At 49.7% G+C, this 12,691-nt stretch overlaps 1 protein-coding gene across 1 annotated transcript; it reads right to left on the reverse strand.

Annotated features, from left to right (window-relative positions):
• Nucleotides 1–5,693: 5,693 nt before the first annotated feature.
• LOC127029020 (olfactory receptor 10K2-like) lies at nucleotides 5,694–12,691 on the reverse strand. The gene is given in 3 exon segments (XM_050914690.1): nucleotides 5,694–6,377; nucleotides 6,379–6,636; nucleotides 12,656–12,691. Coding segments are annotated over 3 exon segments (978 nt in total).

Below are 12,691 nucleotides of genomic sequence, written 5' to 3' on the forward strand. Positions count from 1 at the left end.
GCTGTTCCCCTGTGTCCTGGTTTCGGCTGGGACAGAGTTAACTCTCTTCTTAGTAGCTGGTACAGTGCTGTGTCTTGGATGTAGTGTGAGAATAATGTTGATAACACTCTGATGTTTTAGTTGTTGCTAAGTAGTGCTTATCTTAAGCCAAGGACTTTTCAGTTCCCCATGCTCTGCCAGCAAGCAGGTGTGCAAGAAGCTGGGAGGGAGCATGGCCGGGGCAGCTGACCTGAACTAGCCAAAGGGGTATTCCATACCATAGAACGTCATGCCCAGTATATAAAGAGGGGAGTTGGCTGGGAGGTGCGGATCACAGCTCTGGCATCGGCCAGCGGGTGGTGAGCAATTGCATTGTGCATCACTGGTTTTTTTCCTCCCCCCCCCTTCCTTTTTTTTTGGTTATATTCCTTTACATTACTATTATTATTATTATATTTCATTATTACTATTGTTAGTATTATATTTTACTTTAGTTATTAAACTGTTCTTATCTCAACCCACGAGTTTTACTTTTTTTTTCCTTTCCTCCTCCTCACCCCACTGGGAGGGGGGAAGGGGAAGCGGTTGCGTGGTGCTCAGTTGCTGACTGGGGTTAAACCATGACACCCCGATATAGGCACTGAGCCAGCAGGAGGATGGAGATGGCTGCAAAGACAAAACTAACCCATTAACTTTGGCATTTTCCTCTCCCAGGCACTTTCTAGCCCAGCCCTGCTCCTCCATTGCTCTCCCCTGCAACCTCTCCCCAGCCCAGCCCAGCGCAGCAGCCCACTGTGGGCTGACCCCATGGCAGTGCCCACCGCAGGGTGCTGCAAAGCTCTGGGCACTCACGCCACAACGCCATCCCCTCTGAAGGGCCCAGCAGCCCCTGGAGGGCAGAGAGGTGGGTTGCCCTCTGCATCAGCCCCAGGGCTAGGGGTCAGCCATGGCATGAGGAGACGGAGGCCAGGGTCTCCCTGTCCCTCCAGAAACAGGTTTCTCTTGGTCATTTCTTCCCCTCTGGAAGCACAGAGTTGCTCCTCTGCTCTTCTTCAGGGACATCCCTGCCCCAAGGGAGCCTTTCCCCATGGGAGTGTGTCCGTGCTGGCCTGGCCAGCCATTCCTGCCCCGTCCTCGAGCTCCCTGCAGAGCCCCAAGCTGGTGGTACTGCTCTGCAGAGCGAGCAGGCTGTGGTGCCTGAAAGCCACAGGAAGACAGTCCCAGGCAGATCCTTTTTGATCATTCACCATCTCCAGGGAAACGGGGCACACAGCTTCTCAAAAGTTGTCTTAGCTAGGTCCATGACCTTGGGACCTGCAAGACCATCTCAGCATGTGGTTCTTGAAAGGTGCCTTCATTGCCACAGCACCAGCTCCAGCTGCCAGACTCCACCGCACAGGTGATGTCATTTCTCTGTGAACCCCCCCTTCCTGCATGTACCTGCAGGATGGAGATGACCAGGGCATCTGGGGCTCCCTGTGCTAAGAGGGAGGTGTAGGACCTGGGCTGAGCCTCCAAGTACAGTCACAGCGAGGTCTGGCTTCACACAAGGGCCATCTATCCAGCTGCAGGGAGACATGTGGGTGAACCCTGCACCGAGAGAAATGCTTCCCTGTGTCTGCGTGCTGACCATGCAGCTCCTGGTTTGCCTCCCTATGTGCCAGTGTCTTTGGAGGGGTGTTGAGCACCCAGCCCCTCTATGTCTTTCCCATGTGGCTCCTGACTTCATGGACCTCCGACCTGCCTCCTGCCCAGCCTATCCCTTGCACCTTGCACAGAAACCCTTCCCCACCTTTGCCCACCCTTACTGCCTTTGCCTGCCCAAGATCAGTCAGACCGCACTTGACTTGCTTTTGGGAAGCAACGTCGAGACGAGGCCAAAGAGGAGTGCCAGGGCAGGGAGTTTACTCAAGGAGCAGTGGGAGGCAGGTTGCAGGATCTCCCATGTGTCCTGCAGGAGTTAGGGCAGGAGAAGGGGCCCGGTAGAAGAAGCGGCCACTTCAGGAGACAGCAAGAACAACGACAGTGGGATCTGGGGAGCTGCTGGCACTGTGCAGCAGTGGCCACAGCCCTCTGGTAGAGATGGAAATGCCCTTCCCTGCTGAAAGGCTGATCTCCTGGAGCACGACTTCCCCACGTGGCCATGGCATCGCCCTGCTCTCCTTGCTGCAATGGGCAATATTTGGGCTTCTTCAAGGAGACTTCAAGACCGCCCCCCCACCTCCCCCACCTGTGTCCCTAAAAATGCCAAGCCAAGAGCCTTTCCAACGTCAGATCCAGGGGGTGGGAGCACATGCCAGAGTGTCCCCTGTCCTTTGCAAGTCACAGGTAGAGGGCAAGATTGCCAGTGCCATGGGCAGAGGAAAGCCTGGATAGCCAGGGCCTGGGAGACCCCTGGTCTCAGGGGGCTCAGACGAGATTGCTGGGGCAGGCCGTCATTCCCAAACTCAGTGCCAAGGGGAGCCAAGCCTCTCAGGCACCGTTTCACAGCTTTTTTCCTGCAGCCATTCCTGCAAAGCAGTAGTCAAAAGGCCCTGGAGAACTGCGTCTGCCTTTGAAGCTGGGGATGTTCTGAACAGGGCTTGGGAAGGCCCTTCCAGCTTCAGTTTCTCCACTCTTCTCCATAATGGTGGCACCCCACACAGGACACAACAGGGTGGCACAGGCAGCCCCAGTCCTGTGCCTAGCAGGCACCGCCACTGCCTGGTGGAAGCTGAACCCTGCAAACGAGCCAGGGACCGTGAGAGGTCTGTGAACAGCCCCTGAGAAAACAAACTTCTTTGGGGAACTGCTCTGCAACTGCTTTATTGAAACCATTAATAGCATCATACCAGGAATCAATGAAGAATGACATAAAGCAAGGGAAGGACTCGCCTGGCTTAGTTTCAATTAACAGAAAGGAGAGAGTTTTCCTCCTGCAATCTGCCAGGTTCTCGCTGTGCGGGTGAAATGCTGATTCCTTCACCATCTCTTGCTTGGACCATTTTTGCAGAGGCTTTTTCCTTCCACAATACTTTTTCGAACTAACATGGGCTCAAGTCACTGCTAGTGGTGCCTGATTTAGCCAGTGTCATGTGTAAAGCACTCCGCTACAGGCTATAAAAAGTCCCCAGGTGCCTTTTGGGGTTGCAGCACCCTCTCTTCCATTCTCCGCTCCATCCCCTACCTGCTGCGTGGGATCAGGGCAGTATCACTCTGGAGCATCCTGATTCCAGACGCACTCACCCCACAATAAATAGTGCATGTTTGCAATGAAAATAACGTGACAAAATAGCCCAACCTGTGGTCAGAGCTCAGGGAGTAGCTGTCAAAAGTAGAATCATCCCTGAACTGAAATGCTGCAGCCAAGACTTTACAGAGGACATTGAGACCAAAGAGTTGAGGTCTATTCAGCTTAACAGGAAGAGGACTGATGTTAACACCAAAACCATTGGATTACATACAAGAATACCTCTGTATGGGGGGAACACTGACCCCAGAAGGGCTTTTTACTCTGAGCGGCTGCAATTCCACCAGGTTAAAGCCAGACAAATCGCAATGTGACATATGATGCTTTGGAGGAAACTTGACTACCTCTGGTATTTTGAAACCCCCTAGAAATACAGACTGCAACAGTGGGAGCCAAACAGAAATGCTGCATCCAAGACTTGGCAGAGGATGTTAAAAAACCAGAATGAGTGGGAAAGGAGCAATACACACTACCTCGGAGCAGAGGACACACCTCATAATGAAACACCAAAAAACTTCGATCTAGTCTGCATAACGGAAAGAGCACTGATGTTCACAGTGAAGAGACTTGATTAGAACTGTGAATGTCTCTGTGTGGGGGAAATACTGACCCCCAAAAGTCTCTTTATTCTGCGGAGAGGAAATTCTGCCAGGTTAAAGCCAGAGAAATTGCAATGTGACTGTCATGGTTTAACCCCAGTCAGCAACTAAGCACCACGCAGCCGCTTCCCCCTCCCCCTCCCAGTGGGGTGAGGAGGAGGAAAGGAAAAAAAAAAGTAAAACTCGTGGGTGGAGATAAGAACAGTTTAATAACTAAAGTAAAATATAATACTAAGAATAGTAATAATGAAATATCATAATAGTAATGAAAAGGAATATAACAAAAAAAGGAAGGGGGGGAGGGAAAGAAAAAAAAACCAGTGATGCACAATGCAATTGCTCACCACCCGCTGACCGATGCCCAGTTAGTTCCCAAGCCGCGATCCGCGCCTCCCGGCCAACTCCCCCCTGTTTATATACTGGGCATGACGTTCCATGGTATGGAATACCCCTTTGGCTAGTTCAGGTCAGCTGCCCCGGCCATGCTCCCTCCCAGCTTCTTGCACACCTGCTTGCTGGCAGAGCACGGGGAACTGAAAAGTCCTTGGCTTAAGATAAGCGCTACTTAGCAACAACTAAAACATCAGAGTGTTATCAACATCATTCTCACACTACATCCAAAACACAGCACTGTACCAGCTACTAAGAAGAGAGTTAACTCTGTGCCTGCCGAAACCAGGACAGTGACATACAAAGTTTTGGAGGAAATGTGACTATATCTCTGATGTGGTAGAAAACCCTAGAAATAGAGAAAAGTTTCAGGTGCCTTTTAGTTTTTCTGGTTTGTTGCCTTCTACCATTTCATTCTGTCCAGAAAACGAAGTCTGTTTCCTTTGTTAGTCCTCAGGAACTCTGTTGGGGAGATCATTGGTGGCTCAGGGCTGGACATTGCATGTGTGCTGCCCACCGCCCTGGGTTGGGAAGAGGGAGCTCAGCACAGGGCTGTGCTGAAACATGTCTTGGACAATCTCAAAGGTAAAGGGAGGGAGACACTTGACTGTGCATGACAGAAGTTCTGAAAAATGATGGAGCATGGCTTTAAAAATGAGTATTTCTGCAGAACGCTACCACAGGGTCTTTCCCTTCCTAGTTTTGCTAATTCCACGTTCCCAGATGGCTCCATTGATTTAGGGAAAACACCATTATTGTGGAGGAAAAACATGCACCTATGGAGATCTCGTTCATTCATTTTTCTAAGAAGAGAACTGTTCCAGAAGAGCCACTCTGTAGGTCCATCTCAACAGACATTCTCATCCTCCCTGAAGCCGGTGGATACATGTTTTGCAAGTGTCTACGATCTTAGGTTTGTGGTCAGCTTCACACAGGTCAGCAAGTGAGCATATCAGCTGAAGTTTGATTCGTGGCTGTGTGGATAAATTCAGCCCATTGCGAAGGCAGGCTGATGCAATTTGAAGTAGTTCACTTGCCTTGCAGGCTTTGTTGATGGGCACCACAATACCATGGAGCTGGGCAGGCGTCAGAGCTTAGTGGTATCTTGATACACAATACAAACATGGTCCTGAGTTTGCCATCTCCTTAAAAACCAGGAGTTTCACTGTGAAATTATTTCAACATCTATGCTTTTTATTTAGTAAATGGCTCATGTGAAAAAGTTGTACCTAAGAAACTACTACCACTGAAGTGAAAATTTGGGTTTCCAAATTTTAAAAAAATTGTTTCACTGAAGTTCATGTTTCCGGTCTCACTGTGACTCGAATTCGTTGATTTTTAATGTCCAGTTCTTAGCAGCCATGATTAGCTGTCATGTCATTCCTGAAAGCTTCTCTGTGAGCAAAAGAGGATGTATGGAAAAGGGGTGATCTTTTTTGGGAGTGGAAGATGTTGGCTGACCATATGCAGTCAGGAAGCAGCTCACCTTAACCTCTTCACTGGAAAACTTTCTGAGATAGTATGTTTCTTCTGATTGCTTTTTGAAGAGCCATTTTGACATCCTTGTTCCTTAGGCTGTAAATCATAGGGTTGAGCAGGGGAGTGAGGATGGTGTAAGTGACAGAGATCAATGCATCCTGATCTGATGAGTAGCTGGAGTTGGGTCTCAGGTAGATGAAGGAGGCACAGCCATAATGGACAACCACTACTATCAGGTGAACACTGCAGGTGGAGAAGGCTTTGTGCCTCCCTGCAGCTGAAGGGATCTGCAAGATGGCCAAGACAATGAAGAGGTATGAAATGAGGATCAGCATCAGTGGGATCGTAAGGACAGAGATACCAAGTGTGAAGATAACGGCCTCGCTGAGGTTTGTGTGAGTAAAGGCCACTCGGAGGACGGGGGAGATGTCACAGAAGAAATGGTTGAGTTTCCTGGATGCCTGGAAAGGCAAGCAAAATATCAAGGGGGTAACCACCTGGGCAACCAGCAAGCCGCTCAGAGCAGAAGCAACCACCAGCTGAGCACACACTCGCCAAGTCATGATGCTGTTGTAATGCAGGGGGTGGCAGATGGCCACACAGCGGTCATAGCCCACGGCTGCCAGGAGGAAGGAGTGGGAGCACCCCAAGAAAAGGAAGAAGTACATTTGTACAGCACAGCCCAGGAAGGAAATGGTTTTTTGTCTCTGCTGTCAAGTCTACCAGCATCTTGGGGACAATGACAAAGGTGTAGCAAGTCTCAGAAAATGACAAGACGCAGAGGAAAAAGTACATGGGTGTGTGAAGGCTCCGATCAACCCATATGATAATCATTATAGTGGTATTCATGCTCAGAGTGACCAGGTACAGCAGCAAAAACACTACAAGGAGCAGCTTCTGCAGTTCTGCGAGGCTGGAGAAACCCAGGAAGATGAAGTCTGTGGCCAGGGTTTGGTTGTTGTTCCCCATGGAAATGAAAGGTTTTCTCCGGATGTCAGGCAGTAAGAAAAATAGCACCCAGTTCACAGAAAGTACAACGTGGCCTGCTGCTGTGACAAAGAGAACTTGCTTGAGCATCCCTCACAAACACCCCTTCCTGGCCTCTGTGCTCGCAATGTTGGTTGTCCTCGTGGGACAACGACGGTGTTGTGCGTTGGCTTGGGACATGCAGTGGCTGGTGGGTGCTGTGGGCAGCTCCTGGCCTTGCTGCGGCTCCTGAGAGCACACGGGTGGCTCAAGGACACATGGTTCCTTCTCTCATGTGACCTGAGGAGCTGTGATGGCACAGTGGCTGGAGCTCACCTAGAAAGCACTGTCCCCTTTGGGGAAGTCTCATTTCTCCTCTTCACAGTGGAGAAAGTGGCATCACCTACCTATGTGCAAGCACGCTGCAGGCAATCACTGCAAGGGCAGGAAAGTTACAGCTGGAGATGGAGGGGTGGAGGAGGGCCTGCGAAGACTTTCTTGTAAGCTGTGATTTCGGGAAAGTGGCTGAAAGACCTCCTGTGACCTGCAAGAGAGGAAACACCATTCCAGAGCCTCTCGCTCATACAAGGGGTGTGTTAGGTCTCAGTGACATGTGCAGAGCTGTATAAGCTGAAGCACTGGAGCTGCTGGCGAGGCTGTGCTGAATGGATGGAGAAGAAAAGCAGGTCAAATAATAGGGTTTGAGCAGCACAGCTAACTTGCACTGCAAATCCATGGCAATCCTTGACCCTGAGTGGGGGTCATTCCAGCAAGGGGAGCATGTGTGAACAGCTGCCGGTGCTGCAGTAGTTTCCAAGAAGAGACATGTGGGTAAGAGTCTTAGTTCTCCCCAGGAACGAGGGAACCATTTGCCCTGGGAGAGTGGTGGACATGGATGGCATGTTTCCTTCCTCACACAAAGGGCAGTGATGCAAAGGGGTCTTGTCTGAATGAGACTCAGACCTTCCTCCTTCTCCAAGGGTTAATGCATGCCAGGACGGCAGGGCTGAGTGCAGGGTCCTGTTACAGCACCTCTCCCTCTCCTCCCCTTCAGTCCCCAGCAGTGGAAAATAAGGATGCAGGAAGGAAATCTGTGGAGCCAGGGGAAAAATGAGCCAGAAACCATACCTGCACTGGCCAGAAGGATATTCGCGTGTGGAGCAGGCTTGCAGCCCTTTGTGTACTTGTGGCTGGAGGCATCACCAGCCTCTCTGACAGTCCTAGCCCTCCTGTCCCTTTGGGCACGGGCACAGCAGCTACCAGCTCTTATGGAGGGGATGGTGCGTATTCATTAATCCACCCAAGGACTGCTACGTCCACGCCTAGTGATGGGCTTTGTTAATTGGTTGCAATGGACATAATTAAGAGCTGATCTATTTCTCTTAGGCATACCAAAAATATCATTGGCAACTCTCAGCAATGGATGTGTGCTGAACTCAAGACTCAAGGATTTTTCCTAAGCAATGACTAGGATCAATCAGGCACTTTTTGTTATTTCTTCCTTGCAGAAGAAGGAAGCAAAAAAAATCTCTCTTCCTGTCCTGATACCATTTCCCACTGCAGACAAAGTCCCCATCTGCCTTGGACTCAGTGGGCTTGCAGCACCCTCCACTGCTAGCCTTTGCTCACTCTGTGGGAAGGGACAGTCAGGCTCAGGTGTTTTTGGAGGGATTGGTTTTGTGGCTATATGCCAAATCTTATCAAAGAATCATAGAATCATACAATATCGTGAGTTGCAAGGAACCCACGATGATCATCGAGTCCAACTCCCAATTCCGCACAGGGCAACCTAAAGGTTAAACCTTATATCCAGGAGCATTGTCCAAACACTTCTTGAACACCAACAGGCTTGGGGCCATGACCGCTTCCCTGGGGAGCTTGTTCCAGTGCTTGACCACCCTCTCAGTGAAGAACTTTTTCCTAATATCCAATCTGAACTTGCCCTGATGCAGTGTTAAGTCTTATCTTAACTCCTTTGTGTCTTACCAATGGACACCAGAGAGAAGAAATCAGCACCTCCCTCTCCATCTCCCTCATGAGGAAGTTGTAGACAGCAATGAGGACACCCCCCAGTCTCCTCTTCTCTAAGCTGAACAAACTTGGTATCCTCAGGCGCTCCTCATAAGTCATGCCCTCTAGTCCTTTCACCATCTTTGTTGCCTTCCTTTGGACACATTCTAATATTTTTATATCCTTCTTATATTGTGGAGCTCAAAACTGCACATACGACTTGAGGTGAGGCTGCACCAATGCCGAGTACAGCGGGACAATCACTTCTTTTGACTGGTTAGCTCTACAGTGCTTAAGGCACCCCAGGACGTGGTTGGCCCTTTTGGCCACCAGAGCACATTGTTGACTCATATTGAGCTTACCATCAATCAACCCCCCCCGCCCCGATCCCTTTCCACAGGGCTGCACTCCAGCCTCTTGTCCCCCAATCTACATGTACTTCCAGTGTTATACCATCCCAGGTGCAGAATCCAACATTTGCCCTTGTTGAATGTCACATGGTTGGTGATTGCCCAGCACTCTAATCTATCAAGATTTCTCTATAAGGCCTCTCTATCATCAAGGGAATCAATGACTCTTCCTAATTTAGTATCGCTGGCAAACTTAGTTAGTGTGCACTCAACTCCCATGTCTAGGTCATTGATAAAACCAATGAAGAGAACTGGCCCTAAAATTAAGCCCTGGGGAACACCACTAGTGACTCGCTGTCAGACAGTTATTACCCCATTCACTACAACTCTTTGAGCCCAACCCTTCAGCCAACTGTTCATCGATGCACATATGGCTACATGGGGTTGTTCCTCCCCAGGGGCAGGAATTTGCACTTCCCCTTGTTGAATTTCATGAAGGTTCCTGTCAGGTCATTTCTCCAGCCTGTCCAGGTCCTTCTGGATGGTAGCACAGCCCTCTGGCGTATCAGCTGCTCCTCCCAGTCTTGTGACATCAGCAAACTTGCTGACGGTACACTCATCCAGATCATTAATGAAGATGTTAAAGAGGACTGGACCCTGGATAGACCCCTGGGGTACACCACGAGTTAGCCCACACCTGGAGTACTGTGTCCGATGGTGGGCTCCCCAGTATGAGAGAATCATCACAAAGACAATTAAGGGACTGGAGCATCTCTCCTATGAGGAAAAGCTGAGAGACCTGGGATGGTTTAGCCTAGAGAAGGCTCAGAGAAGATCTTACCAATGTTTAAAAATACCTGAAGGGAGGGAGGGTGCAAATAAGACTAAGGCAGGCTCTTTTCAGTGGTGCCCAGTGACAGGACAAGAGGCAATGGGCACAAACTGCAACACGGGAGGCTCCCTCTGAACATAACGGAACACTTTTTGATAAGGCACACACACAGTGCCATGAGCATTGGCACAGGTTGCCCAGCAAGGTTGTGGAGTCTCCCTTCCTGGAGATATTAAACAATCATCTGGACTTGATCCTGGACCACTAGCTCTAGGTGGCCCTGCTTGAGCAGGGAAGTTGGACCAGATGACCGCCAAAGGTCCCTTCCAACCTCAACCATTCTGTGACTCCATGATTCTGTGAAAACGGGAAATAGGGACACCACCTTTTCTCTCCTTAGCAGGCTTTGTGACACACTTGCTGTGTATCAGGGGGTGTGGTCCAAACAGTAATGTAGTCTGACAACACATTATAAATCCAACTTTATTTAGGCAGTAAGAAAGATGAGCAACAACACACACAGTGACACACACACAGTGGGTGCAATGTTTCCCTTTTTCCAGTCACCGGGGACTTCACCTGACTGCCATGACTTTTCAAATATCATGGAGAGTGGCTTGGCAACTACATCAGCCAATACCCTCATGTCTCTGGGATGCATCTTGTCAGGTCCCATGGACTTACTAGCTGGGCTTTGCTGCAGAGGCTATATGTCCTCGTGGTCCAAGTGGATGCCTTTCAGGGTAACCAAATGAGCCTCTACCCCTACATTGTGTTGGGGTTATAGTTGCTCCCTCCCTATTGACTGGCTTCACTGACCACTCGGCAGTTCTTCCTTTCAGGTGAAACAAAATTTTGGCCACTGATTGCACTGATCGTTGCCCAGAGCACATGGGTGAGCGTCAGGGCTTTGAGGGGGCAACTTGCCTGGCTTTTGTTCACCCCCTCACTAGGTATGGCTTTGTGGCTTGGGCAAGATGAGTTGTTTTAGTAGCGGTGGCCACGCAGAGAGGTCCTTTGGACTTGTGATATGACGTGGTCCTCTCATGGGGTATCAGAGGCCTTGACAGACTGCTGTAAGAGGAGGTGGACTTTTCAGGATTGGAGCTGATAAACTTTGAATTTATTGGATTGGGATGGGGTCACCCTTCCTGCAGAGGTGACAGTTTGGCGAAGTTGCAGGAGGTGTATGAGGCAGCTGCCCCTCCGATTCTTCAGGACAGTAACATCAGTCCACACACATTTGAGGTGGAAAGTGGGCAGGGGGAGAAGTCTCTGCTCTCCGTGACTTCAGCTACATCTTCCACATTGCCATTGACCCCTCTCCTGGCTAGCGGGGGAACACCTTCCAGTTGGTAGTACTCTAGTTGTGAAGGTCTTGGACAAGAACACATCGTGTCTATGTTGCAATCACCGGATAAGAAAAATGTTGGAATTGATAGATCATCTGAAGAGAGCCCATGGAAAGAAGAAGATCCTGTTTCAATGCTCCTGTTGTGGGAGGACAAATGTTAAACATCATAGTATTGCCTGCCACTTCCCAAAGTCAAACTGCTCTGAAAGCTTGAGCAGCAATTTGAAGGACACAGGAACATCAACAAGCTGATAGCAGAACAGTTGCTGTCAAAAACAGCTAAACAGATGAGTGATAAGCAGAGAGGACTGTTGAAAAGGGAATTAGGGTGGGCTCCTCTAAAAAGGGGATGTGGCCGATAGCCCAGCTGAAGTGCCTCTATACCAATGCACGCAGCATGGGAAACAAACAGGACGAGCTGGTAGCTGCTGCCTAGACGGAAAACTATGATCTGATTGCTATATCACAGAAACTTGGTGGGATGAATTGCACGATTGGAGTGCTGTGATTGATGGCTCTAAACTATACTGAAGGGACAGGCAACAAAGGAGAGGTGGGGGAGTTGCCCTCTATGTCTAAAATGAGATTGATTGCACAGAGCTATCTTTGAAGAACAGCAATGCACAGGTCGAGAGCTTATGGGTGAAAATCAGAGACCAAGCCAACAGAGGAAACTTTGTTGTTGGTGTCTACTACAGGCCACCCGATCAAGAAGAGGAGGTTGATGAAGGCTTCTTTCTTCAACTGCAGGAAGCATCACGCTCGCAGGCCCTGATCCTGATAGGGGAATTCAACCACCTGGATATCTGCTGGAAAAGTGGCACAGCGAACTGCAAGCAGTCCAGGAAACTACAGGAGTGCATTGAGGACAACTCCCTAGTACAGGTGATGGAGAGCCTGACCAGAGGAGGGGCACTGCTGGACCTGTTGCTCACTAATGCAGAAGAACTTATCGGAGAGGTCAAGATTGGAGGTAGCCTGGGCTGCAGTGATCATGGAATTCTCAGTCTTGAGGGATACAGGACAGGTAAAAAGTAGAGTCAGGACCCTAAACCTCAGAAAGGCAAACTTTTGGCTGTTGAGGGCACTAGTGCGTGGGATCCCTTGGGAAACTGCCCTCAGAGGCAAAGGAGTGAATGAGAGCTGGGAGATATTTAAAGACAATTTTCTTAGGGCGCAAGAGCTCTCAATCCTGACGTGCAAGAAGTCAGGCAGGGGAGGCAGGAGGCCAGCTTGGCTAAGACCTCCTAGCCAAACTAAAACACAAACCCAAAATGCACAGGCAGTGGAGGCAGGGATATACATCCTGGGGAGATTATAGGTGTATGGCCCGAGAGTGCAGGGAGGGGATCAGGACAGCCAGGGCACAATTGGAGCTGAACTTGGCTAGGGATGTGAAAAATAACAAGAAGGGTTTCTTCAGGTACATAGGACAACAAAGGAAGATGAAAGAAATGTACCCCCCATGATGAGCAAAATGGAAGACCCGACTACAACCGACAT

The sequence above is a fragment of the Gymnogyps californianus genome, unplaced genomic scaffold, assembly GCF_018139145.2.
Source record: "Gymnogyps californianus isolate 813 unplaced genomic scaffold, ASM1813914v2 HiC_scaffold_62, whole genome shotgun sequence".
Classification (NCBI taxonomy): Eukaryota; Metazoa; Chordata; class Aves; order Accipitriformes; family Cathartidae; genus Gymnogyps; species Gymnogyps californianus.